Source organism: Triticum aestivum, chromosome 7B (assembly GCF_018294505.1).
Source record: "Triticum aestivum cultivar Chinese Spring chromosome 7B, IWGSC CS RefSeq v2.1, whole genome shotgun sequence".
NCBI classification, from domain to species: Eukaryota; Viridiplantae; Streptophyta; class Magnoliopsida; order Poales; family Poaceae; genus Triticum; species Triticum aestivum.
This window is the reverse complement of record NC_057813.1, coordinates 561,070,842-561,083,765: the sequence shown is the minus strand read 5'-3', so window position 1 is coordinate 561,083,765 and position 12,924 is coordinate 561,070,842. Positions and strand designations below refer to the sequence as shown.

General features: G+C 48.8%; 3 protein-coding genes across 5 annotated transcripts; 2 read left to right on the top strand and 1 right to left on the bottom strand.

Annotated features, from left to right (window-relative positions):
- The first annotated feature begins 2,876 nt into the window (after positions 1–2,876).
- LOC123162359 (protein DETOXIFICATION 16) lies at positions 2,877–9,532 on the top strand. 3 transcript variants are annotated; one of them, XM_044580150.1, is made up of 9 exons: positions 2,877–3,232; positions 3,550–3,925; positions 4,001–4,094; positions 4,246–4,332; positions 4,606–4,662; positions 4,774–5,012; positions 8,409–8,527; positions 8,614–8,700; positions 9,177–9,532. In XM_044580150.1, exons 1-9 carry the CDS (start codon positions 2,957–2,959, stop codon positions 9,237–9,239), a joined length of 1,398 nt encoding a protein of 465 aa, XP_044436085.1. In that variant the 5' UTR covers positions 2,877–2,956; the 3' UTR covers positions 9,240–9,532. The 3 variants fall into 3 exon arrangements, with proteins under 3 accessions (XP_044436085.1, XP_044436084.1, XP_044436086.1); XM_044580149.1 differs by having other exon boundaries at positions 2,878–3,232; positions 3,550–4,094; XM_044580151.1 differs by having other exon boundaries at positions 2,879–3,232; positions 3,820–4,094.
- Positions 5,483–7,082, bottom strand: LOC123162360 (putative UPF0496 protein 2). The gene is made up of 2 exons (XM_044580152.1): positions 6,697–7,082; positions 5,483–6,572 (listed from the first exon to the last, which is right to left on the bottom strand). Exon 2 carries the CDS (start codon positions 6,568–6,570, stop codon positions 5,593–5,595), a length of 978 nt encoding a protein of 325 aa, XP_044436087.1. The 5' UTR covers positions 6,571–6,572; positions 6,697–7,082; the 3' UTR covers positions 5,483–5,592.
- A 383-nt stretch (positions 9,533–9,915) lies between the features above and the next one.
- LOC123162411 (flavonoid 3'-monooxygenase CYP75B4) lies at positions 9,916–12,090 on the top strand. Its single transcript, XM_044580192.1, has 2 exons — positions 9,916–10,915; positions 11,228–12,090. Exons 1-2 carry the CDS (start codon positions 9,974–9,976, stop codon positions 11,870–11,872), a joined length of 1,587 nt encoding a protein of 528 aa, XP_044436127.1. The 5' UTR covers positions 9,916–9,973; the 3' UTR covers positions 11,873–12,090.
- Positions 12,091–12,924: the final 834 nt, after the last annotated feature.

Below are 12,924 nucleotides of genomic sequence, written 5' to 3'. Positions count from 1 at the left end.
ACGTGGGCCCAAGGTGGGGGGAGGCGCCCAGCCCTCTAGGGGCTGGTTCCCTGCCCCTTGCGGCCCATGTGGCCCTCCGAGAGGGGTGGCCCCTCCCGGTGGACCCCCGGAACCTCTCCGGTGGCCCCGGTACAATACCGATATGCCCCCGAAACTTTCCGGTGTCCGCATGACAACTTCTCATATTTAAATCTTCACCTCCGGACCATTCCGGAACTCCTCGTGACGTCCGGGATCTCATCCGGGACTCCGAACAACTTTCAGTAATCACATACAAGTCTTCCTAATAACCCTAGCGTCACCGAACCTTAAGTGTGTAGACCCTACGGGTTCGGGAGACACGCAGACATGACCGAGACGGCTCTCTGGTCAATAACCAACAGCGGGATCTGGATACCCATGTTGGCTCCCACATGCTCCTCGATGATGTCATCGGATGAACCACGATGTCGAGGATTCAATCAACCCCGTATACAATTCCCTTTGTCAATCGGTACGTTACATGCCCGAGACTCGATCGTCGGTATCCCAATACCTCGTTCAGTCTCGTTACCGGCAAGTCACTTTACTCGTACCGTAATGCATGATCCCGTGACCAAACACTTGGTCACTTTGAGCTCATTATGATGATGTATTACCGAGTGGGCCCAGAGATACCTCTCCGTCATACGGAGTGACAAATCCCAGTCTCGATCCGTGTCAACCCAACAGACACTTTCGGAGATACCTGTAGTGCACCTTTATAGTCACCCAATTACGTTGTGACGTTTGGTACACCCAAAGCACTCTGACGGTATCCGGGAGTTACACGATCTCATGGTCTAAGGAAGAGATACTTGACATTGAAAAAGCTCTAGCTAAACGAACTACATGATCTTGTGCTATGCTTAGGATTGGGTCTTGTCCATCACATCTTTCTCCCAATGATGTGATCCCGTTGTCAATGACATCTAATGTCCATAGTCAGGAAACCATGACTATCTATTGACCAACGAGCTAGTCAACTAGAGGCTCACTAGGGACATGTTTATGGTCTATGTATTCACACGTGTATTACGATTTCCGGATAATACAGTTATAGCATGAATAAAAGACAATTATCATGAACAAGGAAATATAATAATAAACCTTTTATTATTGCCTCTAGGGCATATTTCCAACAGTAGGATCATGCGCCCTAGCACGCGCGAAAGGCTTGGTGTGGACTTGGTTGGGTGCGCCCTCCGTCCAGGAGATCGGAGGAGCCAGATCGGGTGAGGATGAGTGCGCGATCCGCCCTTGGGAGATTGAAGAGCAGACTGTCGGGCTAGCGTTAGATGCGCGTGGCGACAGAAACCCTAATCGCCCCCGCGATCGCCGCTTGCCAAACGCAAACCGTCACCCCTCGGGACGGACCCCTCCATGAAGCAAATTAAAGTTGACAAATCGGAAACCCAATATGTGGTTGTTATTGGGGGCACACCACCGCACCTGATCGCCGGCTGACAACATGGACCATCAATGCTCCATTGAGGAGCGCCAAGAGAGCAGACACACACCCTCACGCGTACAAGAAAAAAAAAAGGACACATGAATCGCTACAACTCAGCACTGAGTAGGCCCGTATACATCTAAGAGCCGAAACACAGCCCAACAAATAGGCACACAACCGACCCCAATAACCACAATGCACCAGGAGCGTACAAATCCTGGGAGCTTGGTAACTGTATAAATATCGATATAGAAATCTGTATTTTTGGATTTGCGTTCTGCTTGGGCCATGCAGTGTACTGAAAGCCAAGAGCAATTAGTTAACGGGCGCTTCTTCGGGAGTCTCGTAATAATCAGCATCACTTGACGCGCTCTCAGCCATTCGTCACGTGTTGCGCTTTGGGCGCTTTCTTTGAATTTTGTTTTTTTTTCACGCATTTTCTGCTTTTTAAACGTTTTTTCCCTTTTTTGGACATTTTGATTTTCTATCTGTCTTTCTTAGCTTTTCGATAAAAAAAATTGGGAAAAAAAATTGCGCGAAAAATCGCGTTTCTTTTCTTTCACGGGAGTTACGGTTTTGCTTCTGTGATAGGCACCGTTTTGCTTTCGCGAGAGTCACGGCCGTGCCTCTCGGAAACGAAAAAAAACGTGTTTTCTATTTTTTTCCCTTTCGCGAGAGTCACGGTTTTGCTTCCGCTAGAGGCATGGTTATGCCTCTTGGAAACAGAAAAAAACGCGTTTTCTGTTTTTTCCTTTTGCGAGAGTCACGGTTTTGCTTCCGCGAGAGGCACGGTTGTGCTTTCGCGAGAGTCACGGCCGTGCTTCTCAGAAACGAAAAAAACGCGTTTTCTGTTTTTTTTCCTTTCACGAGAGTCACGGTTTTGCTTCCTCCAGCGAGAGGCACGGTTGTGATTTCGTGATAGGCATAGGCGTGCCTCTTTCGGAAAAGGAAAAAACCCGTGCTACCAGTACGGTTTTTTCGTCCATTTTTTTCATGAAAAAATACTGTTAAAACCTATCAACATGGGATCTAGTTTTGAAGATCTCGACTCAAAGAATCCAATGGTTGAAAGCGGTTCGAGATTTAGACGCATGGTTTAAAGGATAAAACATTTTAAATAAACAAATCTACGAAAAAAGAAAAAACTTCAGATTGCAACAAGTAGCGCACATACCACTTCGCAACCTAAAGAGGTTGGAGTGATCTTTGCAATGAATACTCCTTAACTAGTGAAAACCTGTCAGGCTCCAGTTCACCATTAGCCCAGCCTGAATACCGCGCTTTTGGAGAAAGAAACCCAGTCCTAATCGAATCAGCCCAGGACCCCCAAATTGGGCTATCAAACTCTGGCGTGGCCCATATTTCCTGTCCCCTTTCATCGCCTGCGCCGCCGCGCGTCACTGCCGCGACAGCGACCAGCGCGCCCCGTCAGCGTCTTCCCCTCCCTTCAGTTCGTCAAAGCTCAAAGGCCAGGGTGTGGGTGGAATGGGCATGAGCGGACGCGGCGAGGCGGCGGAGGCGAGCTCGGCAGCCATGACGGCCTCCTCGGCGCCTCTCCTCCTCCCTCGCGCCCCCGCGCCGACGGCGCGGGACGAGGTGCGGCGGCAGGTGGGGCTCGCGGCGCCGCTGGTTGCGTGCAGCCTGCTGCAGTACAGCCTGCAGGTGGTCTCCGTCATGTTCGCCGGCCACCTCGGCGAGCTCCCCCTCTCCGCCGCCTCCGTCGCCTCCTCCTTCGCCAACGTCACCGGCTTCAGCGTCCTGGTAAGCCCGTGACGATACCAAACCAAGCCTCGTGTTGCTACCTGTGAAGCATGGAAAAAAAATTGTTTCCGAAGTTGAAGGAAGAGCGAGTTGATAGTAAATGCAACGCGAGCACCCAGGACTCGGAGCTACTAGAGGTTTTAATCCATTCTAAGGAAAATCATCACATAAGGTAGCTCATGTAACTAGCAAGCAGCAAACAGTCTGTGCATAATGAGATTTTCTTTTAACACTCCATTTATTAGGCGATGCCTAATTCCGATTGCAATTAGATTTGATGAAAATTTTCACCTGTTAATGCCATTGCAATGCGCCAGCTAGGAATGGGAAGCGCGCTCGATACACTGTGTGGTCAATCATATGGGGCAAAACAGTATGATATGCTGGGGACGCATGCCCAGAGGGCTATCTTCGTTCTTATGCTTTCAAGCGTTCCGCTGGCCTTTGTATTGGCTTTCACTGGCCAAATTCTTACTGCTCTTGGTCAAAATCCAGAGATATCATATGGAGCTGGAACTTACGCCCGGCTGTTGATTCCTGGTCTTTTCGCATACGGCTTGCTTCAGTGCCTTACCAAGTTCCTGCAGGCCCAAAATATTGTACACCCACTGGTAGTTTGTTCTGGGGTGACGTTGATATTCCACATTCTGCTGTGCTGGTTCCTTGTTCAGAGTTCCGGTCTTGGCTACAGAGGTGCAGCTCTGGCAACCTCGGTATCTTATTGGTTCAATGTGATATTGCTAGCACTGTATGTTAAATTCTCTGAAGCTGGCAGAAGGAGTTGGCAAGGATGGTCAAGGGCGGTGTTAAAGGATGTGAACTTGTTTTTAAGTCTAGCCATTCCATCTACATTTATGACCTGGTAAGCCTGATATGAGCAACCACCAAAAAGCAATGTCTGACTAATAAGTATCTTGTTATTAAAGTTCCTTTACAACTGGGTGAAAAGTGATATGTGCTTTACCACCTTCTTTCTTCATGGAACTGGTTGTTTGACTTACAACATAGTTCAGCTTGGAGTACTGGGCATTCGAGATGGTGGTTCTCCTTGCAGGTTTTCTTCCAAATCCAAAACTGGAAACTTCAATTTTATCCATCAGGTAAGAAAACAGGACTTGAAGCACTCTCTTGCACTAAATTACTGAGAATCTTTAACAAGCAGACGATTTTTGATAGATTCAACAGTATTGTTATATAACAAGACTATTTACCTGCCTGGTACACTTAAATCACATGGTGGTAGGCCAGTAGCATGGTGTTACACACCTTTCCTTTTCCATTTCTTGTGATAATCATGAAGTATAATGTTAGCTAGCTTGACATTGCGCTTTCAGATACTTGATTATGCCACTAACTTTGGTTCATTTATCTAGCTTAAACACAATGTGGATGGTTTATACAATTCCAAGTGGCCTCAGCAGTGCAATAAGGTCAGGGGAGCACAATATCAGAATTCCACTCCGTTCCTTTCATTTTATGAGATTTAACATCTCAAAATTGTACTTAACCAGTTTGAATTCATGATTAATGTTTGTACGCAGTATTAGAGTGTCCAATGAATTAGGCGCCGGGAATCCACAGGCAGCACGTCTATCAGTTCTTATTTCAGGAATTATGTGCCTAGTAGAAGGCCTTCTTGTAGTTATCATCACAGTTTCTGTACGAGATGTGTGGGGTTATTTGTACAGCAATGAAGAAGAGATAGTAAAGTATGTATCCATAATGATGCCAATTCTCGCCACTTCTAACTTCATGGATGGCATACAATGCACGCTATCAGGTATGGTCTAAATATACGTCTTAATATTAATTTTATGTGTCTAGAATACAGTAATTTTCTCCCTTCTGAGGAAGCCTTATGTGTAAACAGAATGTCATGTTGCATAGTCCCCTGACTCATTTTCTGCCAATATTAATGCTGTTTGGTTTGCCCCAAGCATGTTACCTTTGAATAGCAGCCATCAGATTGAACTTCAATCATTAACAGATATTGAACATAAATTGCTAACAAATGTTTAGAAACAGGATAATTTGTAGGATGGGTGAATTTTTTTTACTTGCATGTGCTATTTCAGAAATAATCTCAGAATGTTTTCATATATACACTGACTGTACAAGAAAGCATCAATTTCCCCACGAGAAATTGCAGTTGATATTTCTAGTTTTGCTCAAACTCTCACAAACCATCTGTTTATTTTTGTTTTGTCTTCCTTTTCCTTCTTTCGATGAAGCTAAATCGCCCTAATTTTCTATCCTAATGTATTGAAGTGCAAATTCCCTGCATGGTCTAACAAAAAAATATAAACATCTCTGAAGTACTCCTAAACATAATGTCCACACTAACTAAACAGGCAACTGTATCAAGCTTGCTTGGAGATCTCTTCGATCACCAAAACTCTAGCTCTATGGATTGTAGCAAGGCACAGACCCACGTGCTCTTCTAGCTCCATGGCCAATCTCCTAGAGCTAGAACAACTCCTCCTCAGCTCCATCACCATCTCCTGCACGGGATACTTCTCATCCACCATCTCCATGCAATATGTTGCCATTGCATTCTCCCGCTCAATACCGTCCGAGAGGCGCACTGCAAGGTGGCTCACCGTGTCGAAGTCCCTGCCAAGAACATACGTGCCCTTTGCGGCAGTATCAAGTTGCTCCTGCAGCTGCTGCAAAGACTCTGTCTTAGAACGTTTCAGCCTCGTGACCCTCCTCTTGAACGCAATAGGGCAGAGCCCCATGAGCGCAGATCCAACCAGAAGGCTAAAGACCAGCAGGTGTGCTGCAATCCCGATGGCAACCGCACCACCTGCAATGACGAGGCAAGTCCTTGAGAGCTTCTTGATGATTTTCACTATCTTGAGCTTCTTTGCCACTTTCCTGTGACTTGATTTGATGGTCTGGAGCACGGAGGAGTACCTGTCATGAATCTGTCTGAAATTGCTTCTTGTGGTGGTGCTGAAAGGGTTGCTTCTAACAGGGATTGTTTCCAGTGCAAGGGAGGTACTACTAGTGGCAGTAGTACAGCCTATGCTTGCAAGGAAGCTGTCCATTGATTGGTAGTTGCTTTCGGTGTTCTTGATGTTCCTCAGTAGCTGCTTGCAGATCTCCGAGGCCTCAGCACTGGCATCAAAGTAACCGGACATTGCGAGCTGAATTTCAGAAGATTTTCTCCGCCTCGTGCTGTGAAGCATTGGAAGGATGAGATCTTGCTGAGGCTGAAGAAGGGCTTCCATCTCTTCCTTGTTTGATAAGAAGCGCATGTTAGACTGCGTGCGCATCGCGTTGGCATACTCTTGCTCTATGTTCAGGCCGTCTTGCACGCCCGCCAGCATCTCCATGCCTGCTACAGAACACGCAGAATTTCAGCTCGCAAACTCTAAATTTCAACAGAACTGCATGCCATCGGAATTGTTTTGGGAAGAGAAAACAGAAAACAAGCACATGTAGAGAAGCTCGATGTTCACCTGTGGATGCACGCGTTGATTCTTCAAGGCCCCCCAAGCTCCTTCAAGTTCTTGATCCTTTGAGACAGTCACTGTTTGCCTCTTATCCTGGTGCACCAATTGGCAACTGCACTAGCGCCTTCCTTGGCTTTGAATGTATCTCTCCTCAGGCTTTATATACAAGCTCCTGAGCCAATAAAAATCTCGTGCTTTGTCTTGTATTGCGCCCCAAGAGCTTGTGCGGCTTAAGGCTTAAGTTTGCCACTCCCTGGCTCCCTTGGATATCTCCTGATCCTGAGGCTGTGGCAGTTCCACGCTGTATTCTTTTATGACCAACTCGTGCACTCCACATCACTGTAGCAGTCCAACGGTGTACATCTTCATCATCTCTGTCCTTTACCAGCCGCCATACATGCGGGGGGGGGGGGGGGGGGGGATGCGTTTAGATTGTGTGCAAGATTTCCTGGTGGTTGCTGCTCTAATAAGCCGTAGAGACACTAGCGGCTACTTAGGTATGCTTCAGGTGCTCAAGTTGCCTGAAGTAGCTTCCTTTCTTATGGCTACTTGCCTGCACCAAGACACGTCATTTTCTTTGATATGTGTATCCAACATCTTCAACAGTCTGCCATGAAGTAAAAACTAAACAATTGAGTGCATTGTGGGCATGCCATCACATTTTAGAACATGCAGTTGTGCAAAGAAACAAACTGGTGGTTTAGATGCTCAGAACATATTAACAGATCAAATGGATGCAAGCCCCCAGATCAATTTAAACAGATCAATTGGTAACAGCTTGCTTAAACTACTGGACCAAAATGAACAGTGACTTAACAAAAATGAGAGAACAATCTCTGTATTTTCAATTTATTCCTGTATATCGGTTGGCACTTTGCCACAGAAATGCACTGCTCTTGCTTGCACAGGAGGACATCTTTGTCTGATCACATCATCGAACACGGTATTCCGAACAGATAGCTTGTAGATGTGGATCACCTCATCACATTACAAATCAATGACATCATATGTGTATACATCATACACGGCAGCTCTAAGATGAGCCTTTTTGGCACATGTAGAACCTGAATTAAAATTGGTCCTCATCAGGTAGTAGGATTCCACATGCACAGTGCCAACACGGGATCTTAAATTAATCCTCAGGTAGTATGATCCCATTTGCAGTGCCAACATGGGCTCTTTCCTCTTAAACTTTGGGCCATCAACAGTACTAACATGGGCTCTTCCCTTAAACGTTGGGCTTAAACAGTAACAACAGGGGGCATGGTCCCTTTTGCAGCTCGTTCCACTTAAACATAAGTAGGTTTGTCTTTTACTCCCTCCGTCCGAAAATACTTGTCATCAAAAAGGACAAAAAGGGATGTATCTAGAACTAAAATACATCTAGATACATCCCCTTTTATTCATTTTGATGACAAGTATTTCCGGACGGAGGGAGTACTTAATATGCTTCAAATGGCCACCCCTTTAATATTTTCCTTATATAAGAAACAATATATCATTGTAGCTTGTTGGAAACATTAGTAGGTTTGGGGTTATTTTTTGTTGAATATGGTTCAAATGCCCACCCCTTCAACATTAGATTTGCCTTCATATGAGATTTTTTTTTTGAGGAATCCTTCATATGAGAATAATAATCTACCCCGTGTAGCTCTTTGGAAACATTAGTACTGATCTTGGGTGACATTTGCTAAATTTATCTGCTTATTGCTCTGAAGGTGCCGCTAGAGGGTGTGGCTGGCAGAAAGTATGCTCCTTCATCAACCTATGCGCTTACTATGCTTTTGGTATCCCTTCAGCTGTTATTTTTGCATTTATTCTGAAGATCGGCGGTAAGGTGAGCTCTATGTTTTATGCAATTCTGGGAGGATATGTTGTGTGGGTTCTGCCTGAATTCTAGCATGAGTCTCCTTTCCGTGGCAGGGACTTTGGCTGGGAATCATATGTGCTATGGTAGTGCAAATATTAGCTCTGCTTGTGATGATGCTTCATACCAACTGGGATAAAGAGGTAGGCCCGTACTCTCTGTTGATGAAATTGGATGATAGTATTATCTAAAATTTAAGCTTCATAAAATTGCTGCTGGGAAGGACCAGCTTACTAGCTTACACAGCAGGGCAGGACATAGCCATAGCAGTGTCGGGCCAAAGGGGGAATGGAATGCACCGATGAATGCAGCATTAGTCTTTGTAAATTACTGCCTTTTATGCTCTGTGACAAGAAAATAAAATGCAGTTCTTGTTTCCGCTGAACTTACTTTCCACATACATATCCATATCGATCATTAGCCTTTTAGATTGCTTGGTAAAGTTGGTATGATAACCAAGTCTGGTATGATTGAATCTGCTTCACGACCACCATACAGGGCCTTGCTTGCCTCACCAGCCCGTCATGCTGTGCTGGGGTGATGTGTATGCTCTTATTTTACTATGTTGTCTACGATGAACTCATCTTTGATACTCACTTTTTGTTTCCTTTCCTTGTAGGCTGAAATAGCCCGGGCTAGGACTAGAGTTCAGGAATCAGATGACAGCATAACATTTGCGTGAATGTCACCATTTCTGATATTTAGAGAAAAGGCCTATGGCCCAGCTTTTCATCCAAAGGTTTTTCGTAGTTCGATACAGTTGAAAAGGTAACAAAAGCCAGGGTGGCCTGGTAATTAACCATATTACTACAAGTCTACAACCAAGGATAAACCAGGTCATCATTTCTGATTGTTCCCCCATCAAGGTAGATGCTACATTGAACATAGTTCAAACTTGATGCCATCTTGAATGTCATCATTTCTCGCTACACCACCAGTAACGTAGATGCTCTATTTTACCACGCAGTTCATTCATACCGCGGAGTGTCGGATACATGTTTGATGTATATTTTATTTTATTTTTTGAGGCAAATGTATGTATATTTGATATGCTCAAGTGATTGAACACGTTCAGAAACCTTTAGTATATCTGTGAATGAAATACTAACTGTGCACATTCACCTACACAGTTTCCATACTTACCATCGCTACTACTGGTCCTGTGGTAGGCGACACTAAACCATCCGAAACGCAAATGGTGGTAGGCATACAGGTAGGTAAGCGAAAGCTGCAAGAGACCATATTATTATAGTAGTAGTTGGTAAGTAAAAGCTGTGGTTGAGCTTCGCCGGATGAGACGTGTCACCTGTACAGTTTTGCCAGTCATATCCACCTACCGCGCGCCTTCATCTTGAACCCCATGCATGCATACATGAACACTCGAGCACCTGCAGTGCTTGCATATCGAACGCAACAATGCATCTCGTCGCCATGGGCATCCCTCTCCCGTTGCTCCTCTCCACCTTGGCCATTGCCGTGACCATATGCTATGTGCTGGCCACCTTCTTCCGCGCCGACAAGGGGCGCGCGGCGTTGCCACCGGGGCCGAGGGGCTGGCCGGTGCTGGGGAACCTCCCGCAGCTCGGCGGCAAGACGCACCAGACCATGCACGAGATGTCCAAGGTGTACGGGCCCGTGCTCCGGCTCCGGTTCGGCAGCTCCGTCGTGGTGGTCGCCGGGTCGGCCGCCGTGGCCGAGCAGTTCCTCCGCACCCACGACGCCAAGTTCAGCAGCCGCCCGCCCAACTCCGGCGGCGAGCACATGGCGTACAACAACCAGGACGTGGTGTTCGCGCCCTACGGCCCCCGGTGGCGCGCGATGAGGAAGGTGTGCGCCGTCAACCTCTTCTCGGCCCGCGCGCTCGACGACCTCCGCGGGTTCCGCGAGCGGGAGGCCGCGCTCATGGTGAGGTCCCTCGTTGACGCTGCTTCCGGCGGCGGGGTGGTGGCGGTCGGCAAGGCGGCGAACGTGTGCACGACCAACGCCCTCTCGCGGGCGGCAGTGGGGCTCCGGGTGTTCGCTGCGGCAGGCACCGAGCTTGGCGCCAAGGAGTTCAAGGAGATCGTGCTGGAGGTGATGGAGGTGGGCGGCGTGCTCAACGTCGGGGACTTCGTGCCGGCGCTGCGGTGGCTCGACCCGCAGGGGGTTGTTGCCAGGTTGAAGAAACTGCATCGCCGGTTCGACGACATGATGAACGGGATCATCGCCGAGAGAAGGGCCGGAGGAAGCACGGCCGGCGAGGAGAAGGAAGGTAAGGACCTGCTCGGCTTGCTGCTCGCAATGGTGCAGGAAGACAAGTCCCTCACCGGCGGCGAGGAGGACAGGATCACAGACACGGACGTCAAGGCGCTCATACTGGTAACAATCTACTTCGTTCCCGGCCATGACTGTGACCGGCATGGCAAATCCACAACCTCAGTCGTCCAATGTGCCTGCAGTGGCGGAGCCAGAAAAATTCTATTAGGGGGCCAAGTGCTCTTAATACTGATTGAGGAGGGCTAAAGCATCACTTTAGCAGCAAAACATCACTAATTTCACACTGTTCATCAGAAAAATATGCAGCCAATAGATGATGTTAGGGGGGGGGGGGGGGGGGGGGGGGGGGAGGGCCCTTGCTGGTCCCCCTGTCTCCGCCACTGTGCCTGATTAACTCTGCTTGCATGCATGCAGAACTTGTTCGTGGCGGGCACGGAGACGACATCGACCATAGTGGAGTGGGCGGTGGCGGAGCTGATCCGGCACCCGGACATGCTGAAGCGGGCGCAGGAGGAGATGGACGCCGTCGTGGGCCGGGACAGGCTCGTCTCGGAGTCCGACCTGCCGCGCCTCACGTTCCTCAACGCTGTCATCAAGGAGACGTTCCGGCTGCACCCGTCGACGCCGCTCTCGCTGCCGCGGATGGCCTCCGAGGAGTGCGAGGTCGCCGGCTACCGCATCCCCAAGGGCACGGAGCTGCTGGTCAACGTGTGGGGCATCGCCCGCGACCCGGCCCTGTGGCCCGACCCGCTGGAGTTCCGGCCCGCCCGGTTCCTCCCGGGAGGGACCCACGCCGACGTCGACGTCAAGGGAGGCGACTTCGGGCTGATCCCGTTCGGGGCCGGCCGGAGGATATGCGCGGGCCTCAGCTGGGGCCTGCGGGTGGTCACCGTGACGGCGGCGACGCTGGTGCACTCGTTCGACTGGGAGCTGCCGGCGGGCCAGACGCCCGACAAGCTCAACATGGAGGAGGCATTCTCTCTGCTGCTGCAGCGGGCCGTGCCGCTGATGGTTCACCCCGTGCCGAGGCTGCTCCCCTCGGCATACCAAATCGCATAAACAAAAACAGAGGGAAGTGCGCCACTGATTGTCGTGATGATCTATGGAGGACAAGCTCGAGTTGCGCTATGTATTGTTGTCGATGGGGGTCCCTCACCGTTGACCGTTCCCTTCAACTAAAATAGTTCCACATGTGTACTGTTTTTAGATAACATGGAAAATAACATTTTATGTACCAAGCAATATTGCTTTGCTGTCACAAATTAAAGATCATTTCACGTAAAAGAGAAGAGGGCAATGCAATAGGCTAAAAAAAAGGTACACCATGTATATTGTTGTGCTACTATGTTATCGAAAATGCTAAACCTACGTAAACTCTTACGTAACCTCACGAACAACCGGTTCATCTTAACTAAACAACCCCCCCCCCCCTTCGTGCTCCACACCCGCCTCACTGGACCTATCCATTCGAGCTCTTCCCCCTCCCCCCCCCCCTGAATTTTAGGGTGGGGCCCACATCCCCACAAAAACCCAATTAAACGCTGCCAAATCATCCCTTTAACTCTCCTCCTCACGGAATTCTTCGTAGATGTAGCAAAACTCCTATGTTATCTATGACGAAATTGTATTTTTTTCCCTCTCTCCTTGTATGATGAAATAATCCATGCCATTTCCTGCAAAATATAGAAATAACCCAAGCCATGACTACAATATGGCATTATAAGGGCACATACATTGGTTGATCCCCATGTCGTCCCCGTGGGCGACCCAGGGGTAAACCCTAGCCGCCGCCACTCGATCACACCCATCCCTCCCCCCCCTCGCCGCTGTCCGCGGCACCGCCAGGCAAAGTCGGGCCGGCAGTGCAGCGGTGGGGCTTCTTCACCCTTCGAGCATCACGGCCGGCGCGGGACGGCCAGATCACGAGAAGGCGCGGGGCAACAACTCTTGACGACGTCATGTGCGGCATGGCGACGACGTCTAGGATGCGAGCTCGGTGGTCGATCCAATCTTTGCGGCCCGACGGCGATGGCTGCGATGGTGTGGTGGTCGGCCCTATCTCGGACGGCGACAGCTGCAGGCGCGACACGGCCCTGTACCAGGAAGGGCGG

Coding starts and splice junctions, on each gene's coding strand:
- LOC123162359 (XM_044580149.1), top strand. CDS start 2,957: ATGGGCATGAGCGGACGCGGCGAGGCGGCGGAGGCGAGCTCGGCAGCC. Junction 4,333..4,605: donor ACTTCAATTTTATCCATCAG/GTAAGAAAACAG, acceptor TCATTTATCTAG/CTTAAACACAATGTGGATGG. Junction 8,528..8,613: donor TTCTGAAGATCGGCGGTAAG/GTGAGCTCTATG, acceptor TTTCCGTGGCAG/GGACTTTGGCTGGGAATCAT.
- LOC123162360 (XM_044580152.1), bottom strand. CDS start 6,570: ATGGAGATGCTGGCGGGCGTGCAAGACGGCCTGAACATAGAGCAAGAG.
- LOC123162411 (XM_044580192.1), top strand. CDS start 9,974: ATGCATCTCGTCGCCATGGGCATCCCTCTCCCGTTGCTCCTCTCCACC. Junction 10,916..11,227: donor ACGTCAAGGCGCTCATACTG/GTAACAATCTAC, acceptor GCATGCATGCAG/AACTTGTTCGTGGCGGGCAC.